This window comes from Theropithecus gelada, chromosome 4 (assembly GCF_003255815.1).
Source record: "Theropithecus gelada isolate Dixy chromosome 4, Tgel_1.0, whole genome shotgun sequence".
Classification (NCBI taxonomy): Eukaryota; Metazoa; Chordata; class Mammalia; order Primates; family Cercopithecidae; genus Theropithecus; species Theropithecus gelada.
Genome location: NC_037671.1, coordinates 125,152,741 through 125,171,190, shown reverse-complemented (window position 1 = coordinate 125,171,190; position 18,450 = coordinate 125,152,741). Strand labels below are relative to the sequence as shown.

At 49.2% G+C, this 18,450-nt stretch overlaps 1 protein-coding gene across 4 annotated transcripts in view; it reads right to left on the bottom strand.

Annotated features, from left to right (window-relative positions):
* RPS6KA2 (ribosomal protein S6 kinase A2) overlaps positions 1 to 18,450 on the bottom strand; it is a 452,256-nt gene that overhangs the window by 84,564 nt on the left and 349,242 nt on the right. For all 4 annotated transcript variants that reach the window (XM_025381624.1, XM_025381625.1, XM_025381626.1 and 1 more), the window contains 3 exons: positions 6,699 to 6,779; positions 4,663 to 4,742; positions 870 to 976 (listed from right to left, as the gene is read on the bottom strand). In XM_025381624.1, coding sequence (XP_025237409.1) covers positions 870 to 976; positions 4,663 to 4,742; positions 6,699 to 6,779 — 268 coding nt within the window. The remainder of the gene's footprint in view (positions 1 to 869; positions 977 to 4,662; positions 4,743 to 6,698; positions 6,780 to 18,450) is intronic.

The following is an 18,450-nucleotide window of genomic DNA, read 5'->3' as shown; positions in this document are numbered from 1 at the left end:
AGAGTGAGTGAGATAATCAGCTACTTCACCTCAGGGATACTGCTGAGGTCAACTCAACCTAAAATACCATCCTCCAAATCTCGTCTTTTCTAAGTGGATCACTCCTAGTTATGTGTCGGGTCTACAAAGAAAATGTAAAAACAACAACGAAAGGAAAATGGGAACACTATTATTTTGGAGGGACTTTATTGTTCCAAAATTTAGAACAGATTAGCAAAATATCCTAGAAATCATAGCCTCACGGGTCACCATTGCCAAGGATACGCAAATCTCAGTAGACTCCGGGCCTGGGAATTCTGGTGCCATTGTCTTTTAGATACGTTCTTGGGCGAGCTGATCTGACTGGGTACCTAGAGGTGGGGCCGACGCGTAACTGAGTAGAGGTTCATTGACCACATTCGGGGGGCTTCCTGAAGTAGATGAAAGGGCTTCCTGAATCTGGAGGACGGCGGGGAAGAGATGACAGAGGAGGAGAAACTGCCCTGGAGGCACCCATGTTTGAGATGGTCCCCAGTGGCCAGATGAGCCTCACCCAGGAGAGAGGGCGGGAATGTGGGTCAGGGTGGTGGGCGTGCCCTTCTCCAGCTCTGGCTTCCTGTACATCACAGACACACACCTGAGCCTGCCCTCCCTCAGGCCTTGTGAGTGTCAGGTGGGAACGGGCCTGGGCGTTTCCTATGCAAATCAGCAAGGCCACACCTCCACCTGATGGCTGAGCCAGTCCTGCCAGCACACGAGTCTACCCAGCCTGCTCTCTGATACGTCCTCATTTAGGAAATAAATATCTAGCAGCGGCTACCAACACGGCCCAGTAAAAAACACAGAGCTGATGGGCGTGGGGAAGTCAGCCCTGGTTTTTTCTCACTTACTTCTCAGGCTTCAGATCTCTGTAGATGATCCCCAGGCCGTGGAGATGGTCTAAAGCCAAGGCCAGTTCAGCCAGGTAGAACTTGACATCCTCCTCCGTGAACATGACCTAGTAAGAAAAAAACAAAAACAAAAACATTTAACTTGTTTTATGGCTGGTGTGTTTTAAAGAACGCTGCCAGAGAGACCGAGAGTCCACACTGGGGTCGGTTTGCTCTGTGGAACGCTGTGGCCCCCCACAGTGGTTTTCTGACTCTTCTCATAGAAAAGTAAGTTCCCTCTGCAGTTCTAAGATCAGTGGATGGAGACGAGGGCTTCCTGCAAAGGTGACTCATGCCGCCTTGAGAGTGGGGTGCTGAGATTCAGCCTCTCCTCTCTGTGTCCCTCTCGCCCCTGCAAGTCATTTGGCTCTGGAGTAGGTTTCTGGGTTTACGTTCCAATATGAGTGCTAATGATGTGAATTCATAACAAGTTTAACACAAGTAAGACTCTGTGAGGGCTTGATGAGGTGACTGAAAATGGGTCTCGAATATCATTCTTTCCCCATGGATTATCTATCTCCACTTGGGTTGATGCAAACTAGTAGCCTATGTAACCTGCTGTCAACCCAAAGTGGGATTAGTTCTACCAAAGACCACCCACAGGTGGTGCAGAGTCGGCTATGGGTGCCCCAAGCCGAGGGCGCGGGACGGGGAGGGGTTTCTGGGTGTTGGGGTGGGCGGCCACATTCCAGGATCCCATGTGGCAGGGACAGCTCAGGGCTTGGAGGTGATCAGGCAGGGATGGCCTAAGTGTCCATGTGCTGGGGGCTCACTCAGGCCAGCCGAAATATGCATGAGGCCTCAGAGCCCAACAGACCCCAAAGCCATCGTCCCACAGTGACTCATCCCCACCCTCGACTTGTTAGAATCAGCACATAGTTTTTGTAGACCCCCTTACAAGGAAGCCAAATCATGCCCACAAGCCATTTTCTATATTCGTCAGGAGAAATCAACATTACAGAGACTACAAGTCCACATGATTACTGAATTATCAGCACACAGCCAGAAGGCTGCCCAGCAAGCACAAAACTAGAAGGGTGGCCAGGGTGTCTGAACGGTGAGTGGCGTCAGGCTGATGGCTGGGCACACACTTCACACAGGGGGTTCTTCCACGGGGCTGGACACGCAGGCTCCACGTCCCGACAGTGGCCAGTGGGTGCCAGCCACCCGCCAGCCCCCCGAGTCCCTGTCCTCCGTTCCATGCTTGGCCAGCGCCTTTCCCGGATGGATGTTTCTTTTCTAGATTGGTTCATGTGCTCAGTGGACTGGCTGACAGCACGTTCTGCTGGTGGCCTGGTTCTTTCCTCTGACTTGACAGATCCACATGTGGCCCACCATGGGTTGTGTGTACAATTTAGAGCTCAGAGGCAAACCTGTCTTTCCACTCCCCCAGCTCTTAGTGTAACCCCCAAGGACAAGAGCAGGACATTTCTCCATAGAAAGGAAACACCTCATGGTGTGAGTCCTGCAGGTTCGCTGGCACAGTGACCGTCCCCGTAAGTTCTGGGCCCTGTACTTGCTGAAGGAGGACCCAAGGTGAGTCCTGCAGGTTCGCTGGCACAGTGACCGTCCCCGTAAGATGCTGGGCCCTGTACTTGCTGAAAGAGGACCCAAGGAAAAGACATTCTGCAGGTTCCCACCAACTCCACGAATCTGTGGTGCCCGCCCTGGACAACTTTCCTCCTACTCTGAAATAAAGGCCCTCAGGGGAGACACATTCCCACGTGAGAGTTGCTGGGCTTTTCGCTGATTACTGTTGTCTTTTTGGTCAGGGTGCCCAACCACAGGCGTGTCATAGCAGTTGCTGGACAAAACCAGACCCCAAATGGACTGACTCCCTGTGGAGGAGAGGGGAGCGGACAAACCAACAGATGATACCACACGAGGAATGGGCAGACGCCAGGCTCCAGCATCTTTGGAAATGGGCGCACAGCAGGTGGCACAGGAAGGGGCCAAAGGGCTTCGTGTAGAGATTGGATCAGGTTCTCCCGGCCTAGTGTTTTTCCTCTGTGCACGGAGTCCCACAGATATGTGCACCACTGCCCGAGGGACTGATAGACGCAGAGGGACAGGGCAGCCATGGTCTCTGGGACCCTCTGGGCCCGCCTCACGAGCAGCTCTGCCTTGGTTTACTGTTCTTTTGGGGCTTTGTGCAAGACAGAGGGGTCTCCTGCTGAAAAGGGGAAGGTGGGGAAAAGGGAGTGGGGGGTGTGAAGGCCACCGTTGCTGTGAAAGCACCTCGGCCACTCCTCCTTTGTATAAGAGACGAACAAGCAGGATCGTCAGAATGGAAAGCCTGGCACTGGCACTGCCATGGGCAGAATATGCCTTTTGCCATACCATGAAGTGGGGTGCTTTTCATGTCAATCAGGGCCACAGGGCTCTCGGGATGCGGTGAAGTTGCATCCTGGAGAGTTCCCACCTAAGGCACTGGAGGTCAAGGAGAAGCCCTGGGGCGTGCAGTAAACAGCGCCAATGTGCGGCGGCTTAGCAATACTTCCCTCTTCCCAGGACGGAAAGTCAGACCCTGTGAGTCTTTCCCAGCCGCTCCTATCCACTGACCTGCGCCTTCCATCTGCTCTAGCCGAGAGGTCAACAGCGTGACTTATGGTACTGGAGCTGCAGGGGCACTGCTGGCATCACCTGAGACAATTGCTAGGGCCACTTGTGCAGCTTCCTTAGAACCAGCCAGCAATGCAGACAGCACCACTAAACACACACACACATACCCCCCACATCACACATAGTACACACCACACATACCACACACAGCATACACACACACCAACACACATACACACATACACACACCCTACACATGCACACAGCATGCCCAACACACACACCCCCCACATCACACATAGCACACACCACACACAGCTCACACACACACCAACACACATACACACAACCCTACACATGCACACAGCATGCCCAACACACACATACACCCCACATCACACATAGCACACACCACATACAGCTCACACACACAGCTCATACATACACACACCCTACACATAGGCACACAGGATGTCAAACACACACACACGCCCCATCACACAAAGCACATACCACATATAGCACACACACACCCACACACATACAAACCCCACATACACACACCCTACATATGCACACGTGCACACAGCATACCACACACCCCACACATAGCATACCACACACACCAACTCCACACATGTACACAGCATGCCAAACACACCCCCCACATATACACACAGTACACACACCACACACAGCACACATCACATACACCACAAATCACATACCTGACGTATACACACAACACACATACCACACACTTATCCCACATGACACATGCACACCCCACACATGCACACACACTCACATTCCCACACACCATGCACAAACAACCCCACACACCATGAACACACCCCCACACACACACCACACACACGCAAACACATACACCCCACACATCATGCACATGTGCTCACACACCCCCCATGCAAACCCCACACATGCACAGTCTCACCCACACCACACATGCACACTTGCACACACATATGTACATCCCTCCCACACACGCATTCTTGCACGCACTCACACATGCACCCCCCCACACACATGCACTCTCACTCACACATGCACCCCACACACACACGCACTCTCGCACGTGCTCATCTCCTCTCAGTGCTCTCCACCCCTCCTTCCCTCTAGTCCTAGACGGAAGCTCCTGCCCGCCCTCCTGTGTAATGTGGCGGCTGCTCACCTCTTTGGAGAGCCTGGTGAAGAGGTCCCCTCCCCGCAGGAAGTCCAGGATCAGGTAGAGCTTTCCTTCTGTCTGAAAGGCTGTGGGGGAGAGAGACCCGCATTTTGGCAGGTTGTCGAATGTCCTGTGGCTCTGGTTTCTCCCTGCTCAAGGTGCCGCTTACTCCGGGAGGCTGAGCCACTTGAGAAATGGCAGGACCCCGCATCCAGCAGAGGGGGTCTGACACTGTGAGGGCTGCCCCTCTCTCACTGTTTTAGGGGGTCTTGAGATTTTTTTCATCTTTCTTTTTTCTCCCCTCCTTCCCTTTTTCAATTCCAAAGGAATTGAAAGATACACGGGGAGAAAGATGTGCATATTCAAGCTGTTGTCGTTGCTGGCTTTCGCCGTAATGCATTAGTGAGCAGCCTGAAGGTGGCTCTGGTTCAGAGGACGTGTCCTTTCTGCCCTATGGAAGTGCCTTCTTCCTACAGAACTCCACTCTGGTACCAGGGAACCCCCTGCCTTCCTCTCTCGGCAGTTCTGGTGACGGGTCGGCCCAGTTATTTATACATCAAGACAATGGGGCTCACGTCCGAGGTCTGGTCACTGTGAGCTGCAACTGCAGACTTTCTGTTTCAGGCCACAGGCAGGCTACACAGCTCCTGCCCACCCTCAGCAAGGACCTGCCTCTGTTGAGAGGGCGCATGAGCACGGGGGAGGGTCTAGAGAAGCCCGTCACCATCGCTGCTGTGACGATGGCTGCTGCGGCAGCACTGGTGAGGCACCGCGTGGTGTCTATTTTATCTACATAGGAGGTGTGGCTGGAAGGGATCCCAATATCCCTGCATACTAGAAAACGTTTTATTTTCTAAAAGTAAATGCGAGAAACATCATAAATGTGGGGGTTTTAGAAACATAGCCTCTAGCTAGAAAGCCCTCTGCCAGAACTGTGTAAACTGAGTGCGCATTAAATGCTTCATCCTGGGCTTGACAGGCAGGTGGAGACACATCACATTACCACCGAGGTGATGTGGAGGTCTGTTTAAAGCTCTTTGTAGGACATCCAGTTCTTAAATTTCTTCAGAAAACACACTAGCAAGTAACGTAAATGACCTGTGGGATGGGACGTGACACCAGCCGCTGGGCGGCAGCGGAGAGGGCAGAGTTTTGGAAAGCCAGCCTCTGCGGCCTCCTCTGCCAGGAGGTAGAGGTTTGCAACTGCACTGTCCATGGCCCAGAAGGAACAGCAGGGTATGCCCAGCTTCGGCAGGCCTCCTTCATCCTGTCCTCAGATTCACGCAAATCTCACTTAACACCTCCCCGACACACCACCTTGTCCTTTGCAACCAAGAACAAACTACTGGTTTTATTGTTCCCTTCTGTGCTTAGCTCATCTGGATTATTAGGTGGGAAAGTTTAATGCAGTAAGCCATGAGTCTGCAGCCACCATCTCATCCCATCTTTTTTTAATTTGAAGATTTCACTTACTGCTTCTCTACTGGGATAAAAAGGCAGACAGCAAATGAAGAGAAGTCGTGTGGCAAAGCAGCTGTGTGGCCTTTGGTTAATTATTTGAGCCTCGAAACACGAAAATAATAAGCTACCTTGAATGGAAGTTTTGAGGGGTCAATGAGCTACTATCTTTAAACATGATATTCATTTGAAATGAAGAAGGTGTTACCATTTCTGGTTTAAAGAAATTATTGGGTCATAGAGCTTTTTATTCTAAAACAACACAAAAATAAGTCATAGATTCACCCCAATCTAGGTTGAGATCTTCTAAATTATCAATGGTATGGTAACAATTTAATAATGGATACCCCATCTAAAATTAGATCTTTGAGATGAAAACAGGGCTTCTTGCTCTTTCAAAGAAAATAAATACAGAAGAGACTAAGCAATCAGGATAGAAGGCACCTTCATCCCCAGGCAGGGCAGGACTCTATGGTATGGGAAAGATTTTCTTCTTTCTGATCTGTTATTTCTTTTTCAGTTTTCTTTGATCTGGAGAAGGTTGCCCTGGGTCCTCTCTAAAGTGTCATTTTGACTCTACTTACCGTAATGGAGCTTCACAATGAAGGGGTGATTCACTTCTGCCAAGATGTCTCTCTCCATCTTCGATCTCACTCGGTCCCGAACTGCAAAGTAGAAAGATAAAGGCTTTCATGAGGCAGGAAATAAGAGTTCTGAGGAACACTGAACATGAAATATTAGATATAATTCCTGCCAACTTTTCATTAAAACATTTCAAACACATACAAAACCTGAAAAAGTTGGCCGGGCGTGGTGGCTCAAGCCTGTAATCCCAGCGCTTTGGGAGGCCGAGACGGGAGGATCACTAGGTCAGGAGATTGAGACCATCCTGGCTAACACGGTGAAACCCCGTCTCTACTAAAAAATACAAAAACTAGCCGGGCGAGGTGGCGGGCGCCTGTAGTCCCAGCTACTCGGGACGCTGAGGCAGGAGAATGGCATAAACCCGGGAGGCGGAGCTTGCAGTGAGCCGAGATCGCGCCACTGCACTCCAGCCTGGGCGACAGAGCGAGAATCCGTCTCAAAAAAAAAAAAAAAAAAAAAAGTTGTACAATAATCCTAGATTTAACAACTGCTTACATTTTAATATATTTGCTTTCTCTCTCTCAAACTATATTTTATATATATATACATATATACATATATATACACACACATATATATATACACACACACACACACACACACACATATATATATAAAAACGCATCTCTAGCTCTCCAAAAAATTAAAAATAAACTGTAGGCAGCACGACATGTTACTCTGAGGTGCACGTGCAGGTGTCTCCTAAGAACAGGGACAGTCTCTTAGCATAACTCTAACACCTACTGTCACACATAGGAAAACCAGCAATCACTCCATGATACATCTAACATCCAATCTATATTCAGTCCTCCCCTCTACGTCGTTTTCCCGACCTAGGTATCCAATTCAATTATACTGGTTGTTAAATGGCTTTGTTTTGCTCCTAGAAGACAATGGTCCCACACCTATTTCCCTTGCCCTGTATTTCTTCATGGACTTTTTGGGAAGTCCAGGTCAGTTTTTGTCTGTAGAATGTTCCACATTCTGGGTTCGTCTGATCGTTGCTCAATTGCTTTCTACAATGCTTGTATTTCTTGTAAACTGGAGGCGTGATAAGATTGGGGATAAACATTTTTGGTCACCAGGTGATGCCTGTACTTTAGCCTCCTCAGATCAGGGGTGCCTGCTGGGCTCGCCCTCTCTGTGTGATGCTAAATGTGATGGGTGGTTGAGGTGGCAGGTCACCATCTCTCCATGGAAAAGGTCTTCATGTCCCTTTGTAAGTAACAAGCATCTGTGGGCTGATACCTGGCACGGAGTGATCGGTGGGTTCCCTAGCAATCCTTCATCCAATGGTGTTAGCATACATATGTGATCCCTGCCTGAATCATTCAGGGCTACAGAACAGCCATGTTCACACATTTCTGATGGAACTGGAAATCAAGAGGAAGATTCCTTCTCTCCCTCTCCATGAAGATAACCATGGACCACGTACTTTCTGTTGAATTTAGTGTGTTACAACAGTTACATATTCTTCTTAGTGCTCACACTATCTCAAGTCTGGCCATCTGGGAATACAGATGTAATTAGTTTTGGTGCAAAAACAAATGAACAAACAAACAAAGAGCACCACTTGAGTAAGAACAGCTTTAGTATTCCCCTGAGCAAGCTGCTATACCCAGGGCAGTATCCGGGACCTCACACAGCCCCATGAGTGACGGGAGAAAATTTCTTCAAACATTTCTATTGGGACAAATATGATTAAGTGTTGTATCATGGGCCAGGTATTTAAATTTATCCATATTTAGGCCTTGTGATACACACACTGCTGAAGTTTTATTTAAGAAATTCTTGGCCAGGTGCAGTGCCTCACACCTGTAATCCCAGCACTTTGGGAGGCTGAAACGGGCAGATCGCCAGGTCAGGAGATCGAGACCATCCTGGTTAACACGGTGAAACCCCATCTCTAGTAAAAATACAAAAAAATTAGCTGGGCATAGGGGCGGGCGCCTGTAGTCCCAGCTACTAGGGAGGCTGAGGCAGGAGAATGGCGTGAACCCAGGAGGCGGAGCTTGCAGTGAGCTGAGATTGCGCCACTGCACTCCAGCCTAGGAGACAGAGCAAGACTCCGTCTCAAAAAAAAAAAAAAAAGAAATTCTTCACCAAGAATGCTACAATAATAAGAAGAAAATAGAAAATAACAAACTGGGAGAATGTGGAGAACTTGAACCATCGTGCATTGCTGATGACAGTGTAAAATGGCGCAGTCACTGTGGAAAATAGTGTGGTAGTTCCTCACAAAGAAGCAGAATTACCGTGTGACCCAGCAATTCTGCTCAGAGGATACACATCCAAAAAAACTGAAAGCATGGATTTGAACAGGTTCATCCACCCATGTTCATGGCAGCATTATTTACAACAGACAAAGGAGGAATCAACCCAAGTGTCCATCAACAGATGAACAAAATGTGATGCTGTAGTAAACACAGACACACACACAATGGGATATTATTCAGCTCTAAAAAAGGGTAAAATTCTAACACACAATATGAATGAAACCTCAGGACATTATACTAAGTGAAATTAGCCAGACACAAGAGGACAACTACTGTATGATCCCACTATAAGAGCTACCCAGAATAGTCAGATTCAGAGAGACAGGAAACAGAATTGTGGTGAACAAGAGCTGGAAAAGGGAGAATGGGAAGTCACTGTTTCCATTTGGGATGATAAAAAGGTTTTGGGTGTAATATTGGTGAGGACAACATTGTGAATGTATTCATGTCACTGAACTGTTCACTTACAAGTGGTTAAAGTGATCAATATTATGTTATATAGGTCTTACCACAGTTAAAAAGAGAAAGTTCTTCCTCATTCCTGGGTCCCTGAGCTTCACTGTCTCAACTCCTGGTTTTAATGCTCACACCCAGGATTCAGGCTCTCTGAAGTCCGCCTTTGTCTTGTCTTTGGTGTTGGGACAGTTTTGCTTTCCCGTTTGGTCTGTAATAGTGTCTCCAGGGGCCTAGGTGGTAACCGTGGTGTCTGGCCCCGCACTCCAGCTCACTGTCAGCATCACTGTGTCCTACTCTTGGCTTCAGTTTCCTCATATGCTAACCGGATGAGACACCTCCCACCTCCCGGGGCTGCATCTCCTGTGAGGTGATGTGCGTGCCACAACAACATGGGGCCAGCCTACACTGTGCTGCCTCAGGTGTCATTGCAGTAACACCTGTATTATATGCTCAGATCCTCGTTTGTTTTTTCTTTTTTTCTGATCTCTCCTTGCTGTTCCACTGCTCTGCCCATCCCTCTTCTAACCCCAGACCCTTGTCATCACAGTGGTCCTGTGACATTCCTTAGAGCAGGGGTGTCGAATCTTTTGACTTCCCTGGGCCACACCAGAAGAACTGTCTTGAGCCACACATAAAATACACTAACACTAGCGATAGCTGATGAGCTTGAAAACATCACCAAAAATCTCATCATCTTTTAAGAAAGTTTACAAATTTGTGTTGGGCTGCATTAAAAGCTATCCTGGGCCCCATGTAGCCCACAAACTGGGTTGGACAAGCTTGCCTTAGAGTCTAGACGGGAATCGAGTAGGCACACAGCAGGTGGTGCTGTGGGCAGAGCTGGGGGATACAAGCGTCTCCCCTGAACCTCAGAACCTCCTTCCCCAGTGGTCCTTGCAGTTCCTAATCCCTTGAGACCAAAACACCAAGGTGAAGGGTGTGGGAACGACTTCTTATCACTTACGCCCAAGGGGACACGGGAGGTCCTCCTTCCGCCTCAACTAACGGAATCAGGATTTTATTGCTTAAAAGACCTTGGGGAGCATGCAGTTCAACCCCATGTTCTTACAGAAGAGGAAACAGGCTCACTGCAGTAAAAAGCATTGCTCAAAGTTAGATAGCTCCTGGTGGCCTGGAGGAAGCAGACCCCTGCCTGCCCCCCTCCACTGGGTGAAGGCCTTGTGTAGGTCCCAGCCAGCGTGTGTGCACTGTCCTCCTGGACACAGGGGCAGCATGGACTGCGGCACAGGAGACAAACTGCTGGGGAGGCAAAAGGGGAAGCAAACAACCTAGGCTGAAGGAGATTTAATGAGAGGGGCCATGAATGGAAACCACTACCCCAGTTGTTCAAGCGGAGGACTGTGTTCAGAAGCCAGGAGAGCGCAGAACACTTTCACAGAATACAATTTTGTACCCCTGGCTGTGATTTTCTCTCTAGAGTAATGACCCCGGAGTTTAGAGATTCTTTTCTTCCTCTCTGATTGTAGTCATTGTGTGCAAACCTTTTTGGAAGGCTCTCCTACGGAATTTAGTCTTGCACCCGCTCCTGTTTATCATTTGTGAGTTCAGGTCTTAGTGATCTGGATTCTGTGTGCTGGTCAGGGTAGTTTTCTTCTCTATGTAGGTGAACTGGAAAATAGGCCATAGGATCATGGATGTGGGGGAGACGTGGGAGCAAAGGTAGGCTCAGTCTTCCTAGCCCTTTTGCAAATCAGACGGCTGAATGGTGAGGTCACAATTCTTGCCGCTTGGCCTCAAATTCTTTCCTCCCCCACCTTTTCTCCTGGGCCCACTCCTTTCCCATCACTGCTTCTCAGTCTCCTTTGTGCTGGGCATTTGGAATGTGAAGAGGCAGGCTCTGCCCTCCAGGAAGTGAGAGCCCAGTGGGGAGACGCTCTGCGGCAATGGCAGCAAGGGGCCACCAGAGGGTGACCAGCCCCACCCCTTGTGTGCTGGGGGAGCTGTGCGTGCTGGGGGAACTGGAAACGGCCTGGGAGGTTTTCACAGAGGAGGAGCTAAGCCTTACAGGGGACCCGGGAGCCTCCAGGTGCTCGGGCAGGAGGATACAGGCCAAGGGATGGCCCTGAAGGGTGGCAGCTGGGGTACCCTCAGGGATGCAGGTGGGATGGCGCACAGAGCTGCAGCGCCACACTGATGAGGCCTGCGGGCAGGGACGTGGGAGCCTGCAGAGCCGAGAGACCTTGGAGAGGACTTTCACACAGCACATGTTTAGGGCCTCTAGATTTAAGAGGTCATGTGGAGGATGCAATAGCAACAGGGCCGGAATGGGCAATGTGGCTAGAATGGGGCAAAGGGATCCTGCTATCCAGCCCTGCAGAGGGACAGGTCTGGCCTGGAGGAGGGAGAACTGAGACCTCATGACCTCTCAGCTGCTGGGAATAAAAAGGAGAGAGCTGCATCATCCTAGCCCTCTGCATGGGTGACTGGTGGAGAAATTAGCCAGGAGAGAAGTCAGGTGGTGGGCAGGGAGAGAACAGGCCACCTGCACTCTTGGCCCGTTGAGTGCTGAGGACATGCAGGGCTCAGGAAAAGACTTGGTTTGGAGCTTTGCTGGAAATAACAGATGCAAACACCCACCCCAAGGCAGCAGCCCACGGTGCCTGAGGACCACTGGAGGATATGGAGGATGAGAGGAGGACCGTGGTGAGGACCTCGGTGAGGGTATTGTTGTTCTGAAGGAGGAGGGAGAGAGGATGTACCATGATGTGGTCCGCAATGGGAAGACCCAGAGGAGACAGAGAGAGAAATCAGGAAATGTGAAAGAAGTGTTTGGTGGCAGCAGATGCTCAAGACAGTCCACCAGGTGGGGACTGCAGGAGGCCACTGGTGGAGTCGTGTGACTCACGGCCGGTTCATCGGGGACGATGCGATGAGGACACTGCTCATCCCTGGGGAGAGGCCGGCAGCTGGGTCTGTGTAACCCCTTGATGTGACTTTTAGAAGCTTTGATATACTTTTTTATCAAAACATTTTATCCATTCATTCCTGAAAAAATAGTTCCTGATGTAGATAAAAATAAGAGAGCTTGTTTTATTAAACACGGCTGCAGTTATGCACCGGAGAGGACACTCTGAAGGGCAAAACCTCACACGAGCATCGGCATGACGTCATTAGGATGCTCCCAACAGCCTCTGGAGATTGCCGGATGGAGCTCTTGTATCTACTACCCTGGCTCTGCGGCAGAGGAGAATGAATGTACGGAGGAAAAGCAAAACGATTCACAAGGAAGATGTTACAAAGAACGTCTCTGTGAAAGGAAAATAAATCCTGGGGCCCCCACATCACTAAGCTAAAGGGAAAAGTCAACTGGGAGCTGCTTGGGGCCAACCCACCTCCCATCCTATTCAGTCACCCCTCTGCTCACTGAGATCAGTGCAGATCTGATTGTCTCCTTTGGAGAGGCTCGTCAGAAACTCAGAAGGATGTGATCATTTGTCTCTTATCTACCTTTGACCTGGAAGCCCCTCCCTGCTGAAGACCGGAGAGTCTTCCCACCTTTGCTTCCCGTTGTCCAACCTTTCCAGACGGAACCAGTGTTCATCATATGTATGTTGATTGATGTCCTATGTCTCCCTAAAATGTACAAAACCAAATGGTCCTCTGACCACCTTGGGCACATGTTGTCAGGACCTCCTGAGGCTGTCACAGGTGCATGTCCTCAACCTTGGCATAAACTTTCTAAATTAACTGAGACCTGTCTGAGATTCTGGGGGTTCACATCTCCATTGCCCACCTCTCCCCAGTTATAGCCTCCAATAGCTACAGCCAGTGTGAGCACCAAAGAGTTTCGCGGAGTTAATGAAAGCAAACCTGGAATCTATTCACTCAACACAAAGACCCCAAAGGCAGAAAGGACATAGTGGAATCAGAAAGATTTCTCTCAAAGTAAAAGCAAAGGCCTGGGCAGAAGACACAGGGCTCATGAACACAGGCGGGCTCTGCAGGAAGCCGGGGGTGGGGAGGGCGGGAGTGACCACACACAGTGGGAGGGGTGGGGAGGCCGCCCCTTCCAGGATGATTAAACAACAAGCCTCTCTCTCTCTGAGCTGCCTGCTGGCATCAAACAAAGTTAAACTCAATAAGGAAAATTTCTCTGTCACACATCACACAGCCAACAGGGCTGCCATTGAGGACCCATGGGCTTTGCCACGCCCTAGACTCAAAATGCTTCCACACAGGGAAAACCTCATGAGATGCATGTGACCAGGCTTCCTATGCTGTGCCCTTTGTCTCAGCAGAGCAGGCCCAGGCTCGGCAGGGCCCGAGGGAGGGCAGGCCATCCGTCACCCCAACGTGCCTCCTCTTCTGGGTGAAGTCCCTGTTCCACCTGCCAGGCCCTGCGTGCTCTGAAGCTGAGACCTGGTGAAGCAGCGTGGCACAGAAAAGGGGGGTTCCTACTCCATCTTGCCATCTCCTTGCAAAGCTTGGTCTTTGACTCTGGGTAAGAGCATCTAAGAGTCCTCTAAACAGGACCGCTGTTATTGAATTCACATCCATTTGGAATGAAGAACATTGTTTAGCCACATATCTGACTTTATAGCATTGGTAAGTCTGGTGAAAAATTAGAGAAAGATAGATGTCTTATATTCAAATTTGGAAGGGACTATCTAGTTACAGTAAAAAAAACAAAAAACAAAAAACAAAAACAAAACAAGGTCTCCTCCCTATATCTTACACTAAAATAAATCCCAGATCTATTAAAGAATTACTTTAAAAACAAAATGAAACAAAAACAAAGTTGGCCAGGCACGGTGGCTCACACCTGTAAGTCCAGCACTTTGGGAGGCTGAGGTGGGTGGATTGCTTGAGCTCAAGAGTTGGAGACAAGCCTGAGTGTTGGGAACAGGCCCCCAAATCTGGCCATAAACTGGCCCCAAAACTGGCCATAAACAAAATCTCTGCAGCACTGTGACATGCTCATGATGGCCTTGACACCATGGCCTACCCAGGGTGGAAAACCGCTTAATGCATTCTTAAACCACAAACAACAGCATGAGCGATCTGTGCCGTAAGGACATGTTCATGGTGCCGGTAACTAGCCAGAGCCATCCCTTTATTTTGGCCCATCCCTTTGTTTCCCATAAGGAATACTTTTAGTAAATCTTATGACTGGCTTGCTGTCAATAAATATGCGGGTAAATCTCTGTTCAAGGTTCTCAGCTCTGAAGGCTATGAGACCCCTGACTTGCCACTCCACACGCTATATTTCTGTGTGTGTGTCATTAATTCCTCTAGCGCCACTGGGTTAGGGTCTCCACAACCGAGCTGGTCTCGGCACCTGAGCAACCCGGTAAAACGCTGTCTCTACTAAAAATACAAAAAATTAGCCAGGAGTGGTGGCGTGCACCTGCAGCCCTAGCTCTTGGGAAGCTGAGGTGGGAGAATCTCTTGAGCCTGGCAAGTTGAGGCAGGGTGATGGGAGTAAAACATTGCTTCAAAAAAAAAAAAAAAAAAAGCAAAAACAAACTACAATAAAGGTGAACGCTTATCTGGTATCCAGATGGGGAATCTTTTTTTTTGTTTTTTAAATATAAGCAATGGAAGAAATAACACAGGAAAGATAGACAGACTGAGTTACAAAATATTTACAAATTGGCCATCCAAAAAGATTATAAAATTAAAAGGCAAACAAAAAAATATGGTTATCTTAAACAAGCAGAAAAAAAGGTCAAAAGCCAAAATAAATATAATACCCAAATACTATCATTATGCTTATAATAATAAAGAAATGAAGAATTCAGCCCTGACAGTGAACAGAACATATTCCAGATTAAACACATCAGTGCAGGGAAGACGTTTTTGTAAGAATGTTCTGTACGGTTGACACCCCGGGCACAATGTGGCCTAACACAAGTATATGTTGGCTTTAGGGTGGCAGAAAACAGGAAAAGGATGTGTCCCCTCCAGGGCAGGGCTGTATTACTGCTGATGACATGGTGTAACTGACCAACTGGTTTCCATATATGAAAGCAAGGACAAACTAAACAAGATGTCAAGGGACAAGGACAGTCATCACACCAAGCAATGCCCTCAGCATATGAAATACTATGACTGGAAATGACTCTTCAAAGAGGGACTGGGGAAGATGCTCAGGTCTGTGCAAATTCTAGCTTTGCTGGGCACAGCTGCAATCCACTGACCTCACCATTGCCCACCCTAGGAGGTGTTGGTTATTCATGGCCCATAGCCAGGGATGGAATGAAAGGGCTGGAACCATGGATCTGCCAACTGACAGCCATGGAGTGATTCTTCCACTAAGAAACAGACAATGAAAGCAAATGTTTCATTTTCTGATGCTGAGTACATTCAAGCCGCCTCTTTGACAGCCAGGGAGTCCAAGGAGCTTTCATTTCTAAGATCTAGACACACAAAAAAGAAAACCAAGTGAAGAGGTTTCTTTGGACATGTCAGCAACAATTTTCTGTTGGGTAGTTCTAGACTAGTGGAGACTCTGGAGCCAGGCCATTTGGGCCAGGCCAGAGCCTCTCTGTGATGTTTATTCTCTGGTACTTAACAGGTTAGTCTGAAGTTGACTGGGGCTTGCTACTATAGATGTGAAAAGAATAAATGTTCCAGGCTATCTTGAGATTCACTAATAAATGGTAGGCACTGGGGATAAGTTAAAATTTCATTGTCCTGGCCGGGCGCGGTGGCTCAAGCCTGTAATCCCAGCACTTTGGGAGGCCGAGATGGGCGGATCACGAGGTCAGGAGATCGGGACCATCCTGGCTAACACGGTGAAACCCTGCCTCTACTAAAAATACAAAAAACTAGCTGGGCGAGGTGGCGGGCGCCTGTAGTCCTAGCTACTCGGGAGGCTGAGGCAGGAGAATGGCGTGAACCTGGGAGGCGGAGCTTGCAGTGAGCTGAGATCCGGCCACTGCACTCCAGCCTGGGCAACAGAGCGAGACTCCGTCTCAGGGAAAAAAAAAAAAAAATTTCATTGTTCTTCAAGTCAGCCCTCTATTTGTGGCCAACCTGCCGTATTTCAGGTTTGGGTGATATGGTTTCCATGGTTTACTTTGCTCTGTTCAGCAACCTGTGCCTACTGGTACCAGCTCTAACTGCCATGTGCTCTTCACTTGTCACGGCCCCAAGACAATCCCTGGGGCTGAGATGGTTGTGGAGACACCAACAGGTTCACCCCACTGTGAAGGGCATGGTTTCCTTCCCAGGAAAACATGGGAGGAAGCACTTTGTGAGATTATCCTGGCAGGCATAGGATATATGACACACAACTAGAGCTCCTTTCTGGAACCCCTCTTCAAGGTGCCTCTTTGCAGGCAGCAATGCCTGTGTTTGTGTTTCTGATTTTTAAATGATCTCCACCAATAGACATTATATGTATGTCACATTATATAGCATATTGTGGTGGTTAGTTTTAGTGTCAACTTGACTGGGCTAAGAGATGCCCAGAGACCCCATGAAACATGATTTCTGGGTGTGTCTATGAGGGCGTTTCTGGAAGATATCAGCATTTGAATTGGTGGACTGAGTAAAGATCACCCTCCCCTATATGGGCAGGCACCATCCAGTCTACTGAGGGCCTGAAGAGAACAAAAAAGCAGTGGGAGAGGAATCTGCTCCCTGTTGAACTGGGACATTCATGTTTTCCAGCCCTTGGACATCAATGCCTGGTTCTTGGGCTGAGACTTAAACCATTGTTCTCCTCTCCCCCCATCAAGTTCTCAGGACTTCAAATTCAGACTGGAACTTACACCACCAGCTCTCCTGGTTCTCAGGACTTCAAATTCAGACTGGAACTTATACCACCAGCTCTCCTGGTTCTCAGGCCTTTGGATTTGAACTGAATGACATCTCAGCCTTCCTGGTTCTCCAGCTTGCAGACAGAAGCCCCTGGGGCTTCTGGGCCTTCATACCCATGTGAGCTGATTCCTGCAATAAATCTCCCACTAAGAAATGTATATCCATCCTGTTGGTTCTGTTACTCTGGAAAACCCTGAATAATACAGAATTTGGTACCCAGAAGTAGGATGCTGCTATAATAAAACCTAAGAATGTGGAAGCAGCTTTGGAACTGCGTAATGGGTAGAGGCTGGAAGAGTTCTGAGATGCAGCTAGAAAAGGCCTATGTTGCCATGAACAGACCTTTCAATGCGATTCCGGTTGAGGACTCAGAAAGAAAAGGAGAGCTGGCCGGGCGCGGTGGCTCAAGCCTGTAATCCTAGCACTTTGGGAGGCCGAGACGGGTGGATCACGAGGTCAGGAGATCGAGACCATCCTGGTGAACATGGTGAAACCCCGTCTCTACTAAAAAATACAAAAAACTAGCCGGGCGAGGTGGCGGCGCCTGTAATCCCAGCTACTCGGGAGGCTGAGGCAGGAGAATGGCGTGAACCCGGGAGGCGGAGCTTGCAGTGAGCCGAGGTCCGGCCACTGCAACTCCAGCCTGGGAGACAGAGCAAGACTCCGTCTCAAAAAAAAAAAAAAAAAAAAGAAAGAAAGAAAAGGAGAGCTGTAGAGAAGGCCTACATCTTCTTAGGGAATAACTAAGGAATCCTGAATGTTGATAGGAATTCAGTATGGACCAGCCATCTCCACAGAAGCCAGCAGCGATCTCCGAGGCAACAGAAACATGACCCTGCAGCCAACTCAGAGAGCATCAGCGCTGCCCACCCGTGTCAGGCCAGGCACAAGAGCCCCAGGGTAGAATGATTTAAAAGTAGGGGCCACTGTACCTGGGACTACAAGGGCACTGCCCCACATCATGGGCTCCCCACCCTCCAGTGCTGCTGTCCCTGGCTGCCTCAGGTGCAGCTCTGCTTTGGGCAGACTCTGGTGCCCTGTGAGCCCCAGCAATTGCCCTCTGCAGGGAGCAGGTGGCAAAGGCTGGCAGTAACTGTGAGGTTCTCTCTTCCCCACCATGGGGAGTGCAGGAGCCTTGGGGGTGTGGCTGTCCCTATCTAAATTTCAAAGG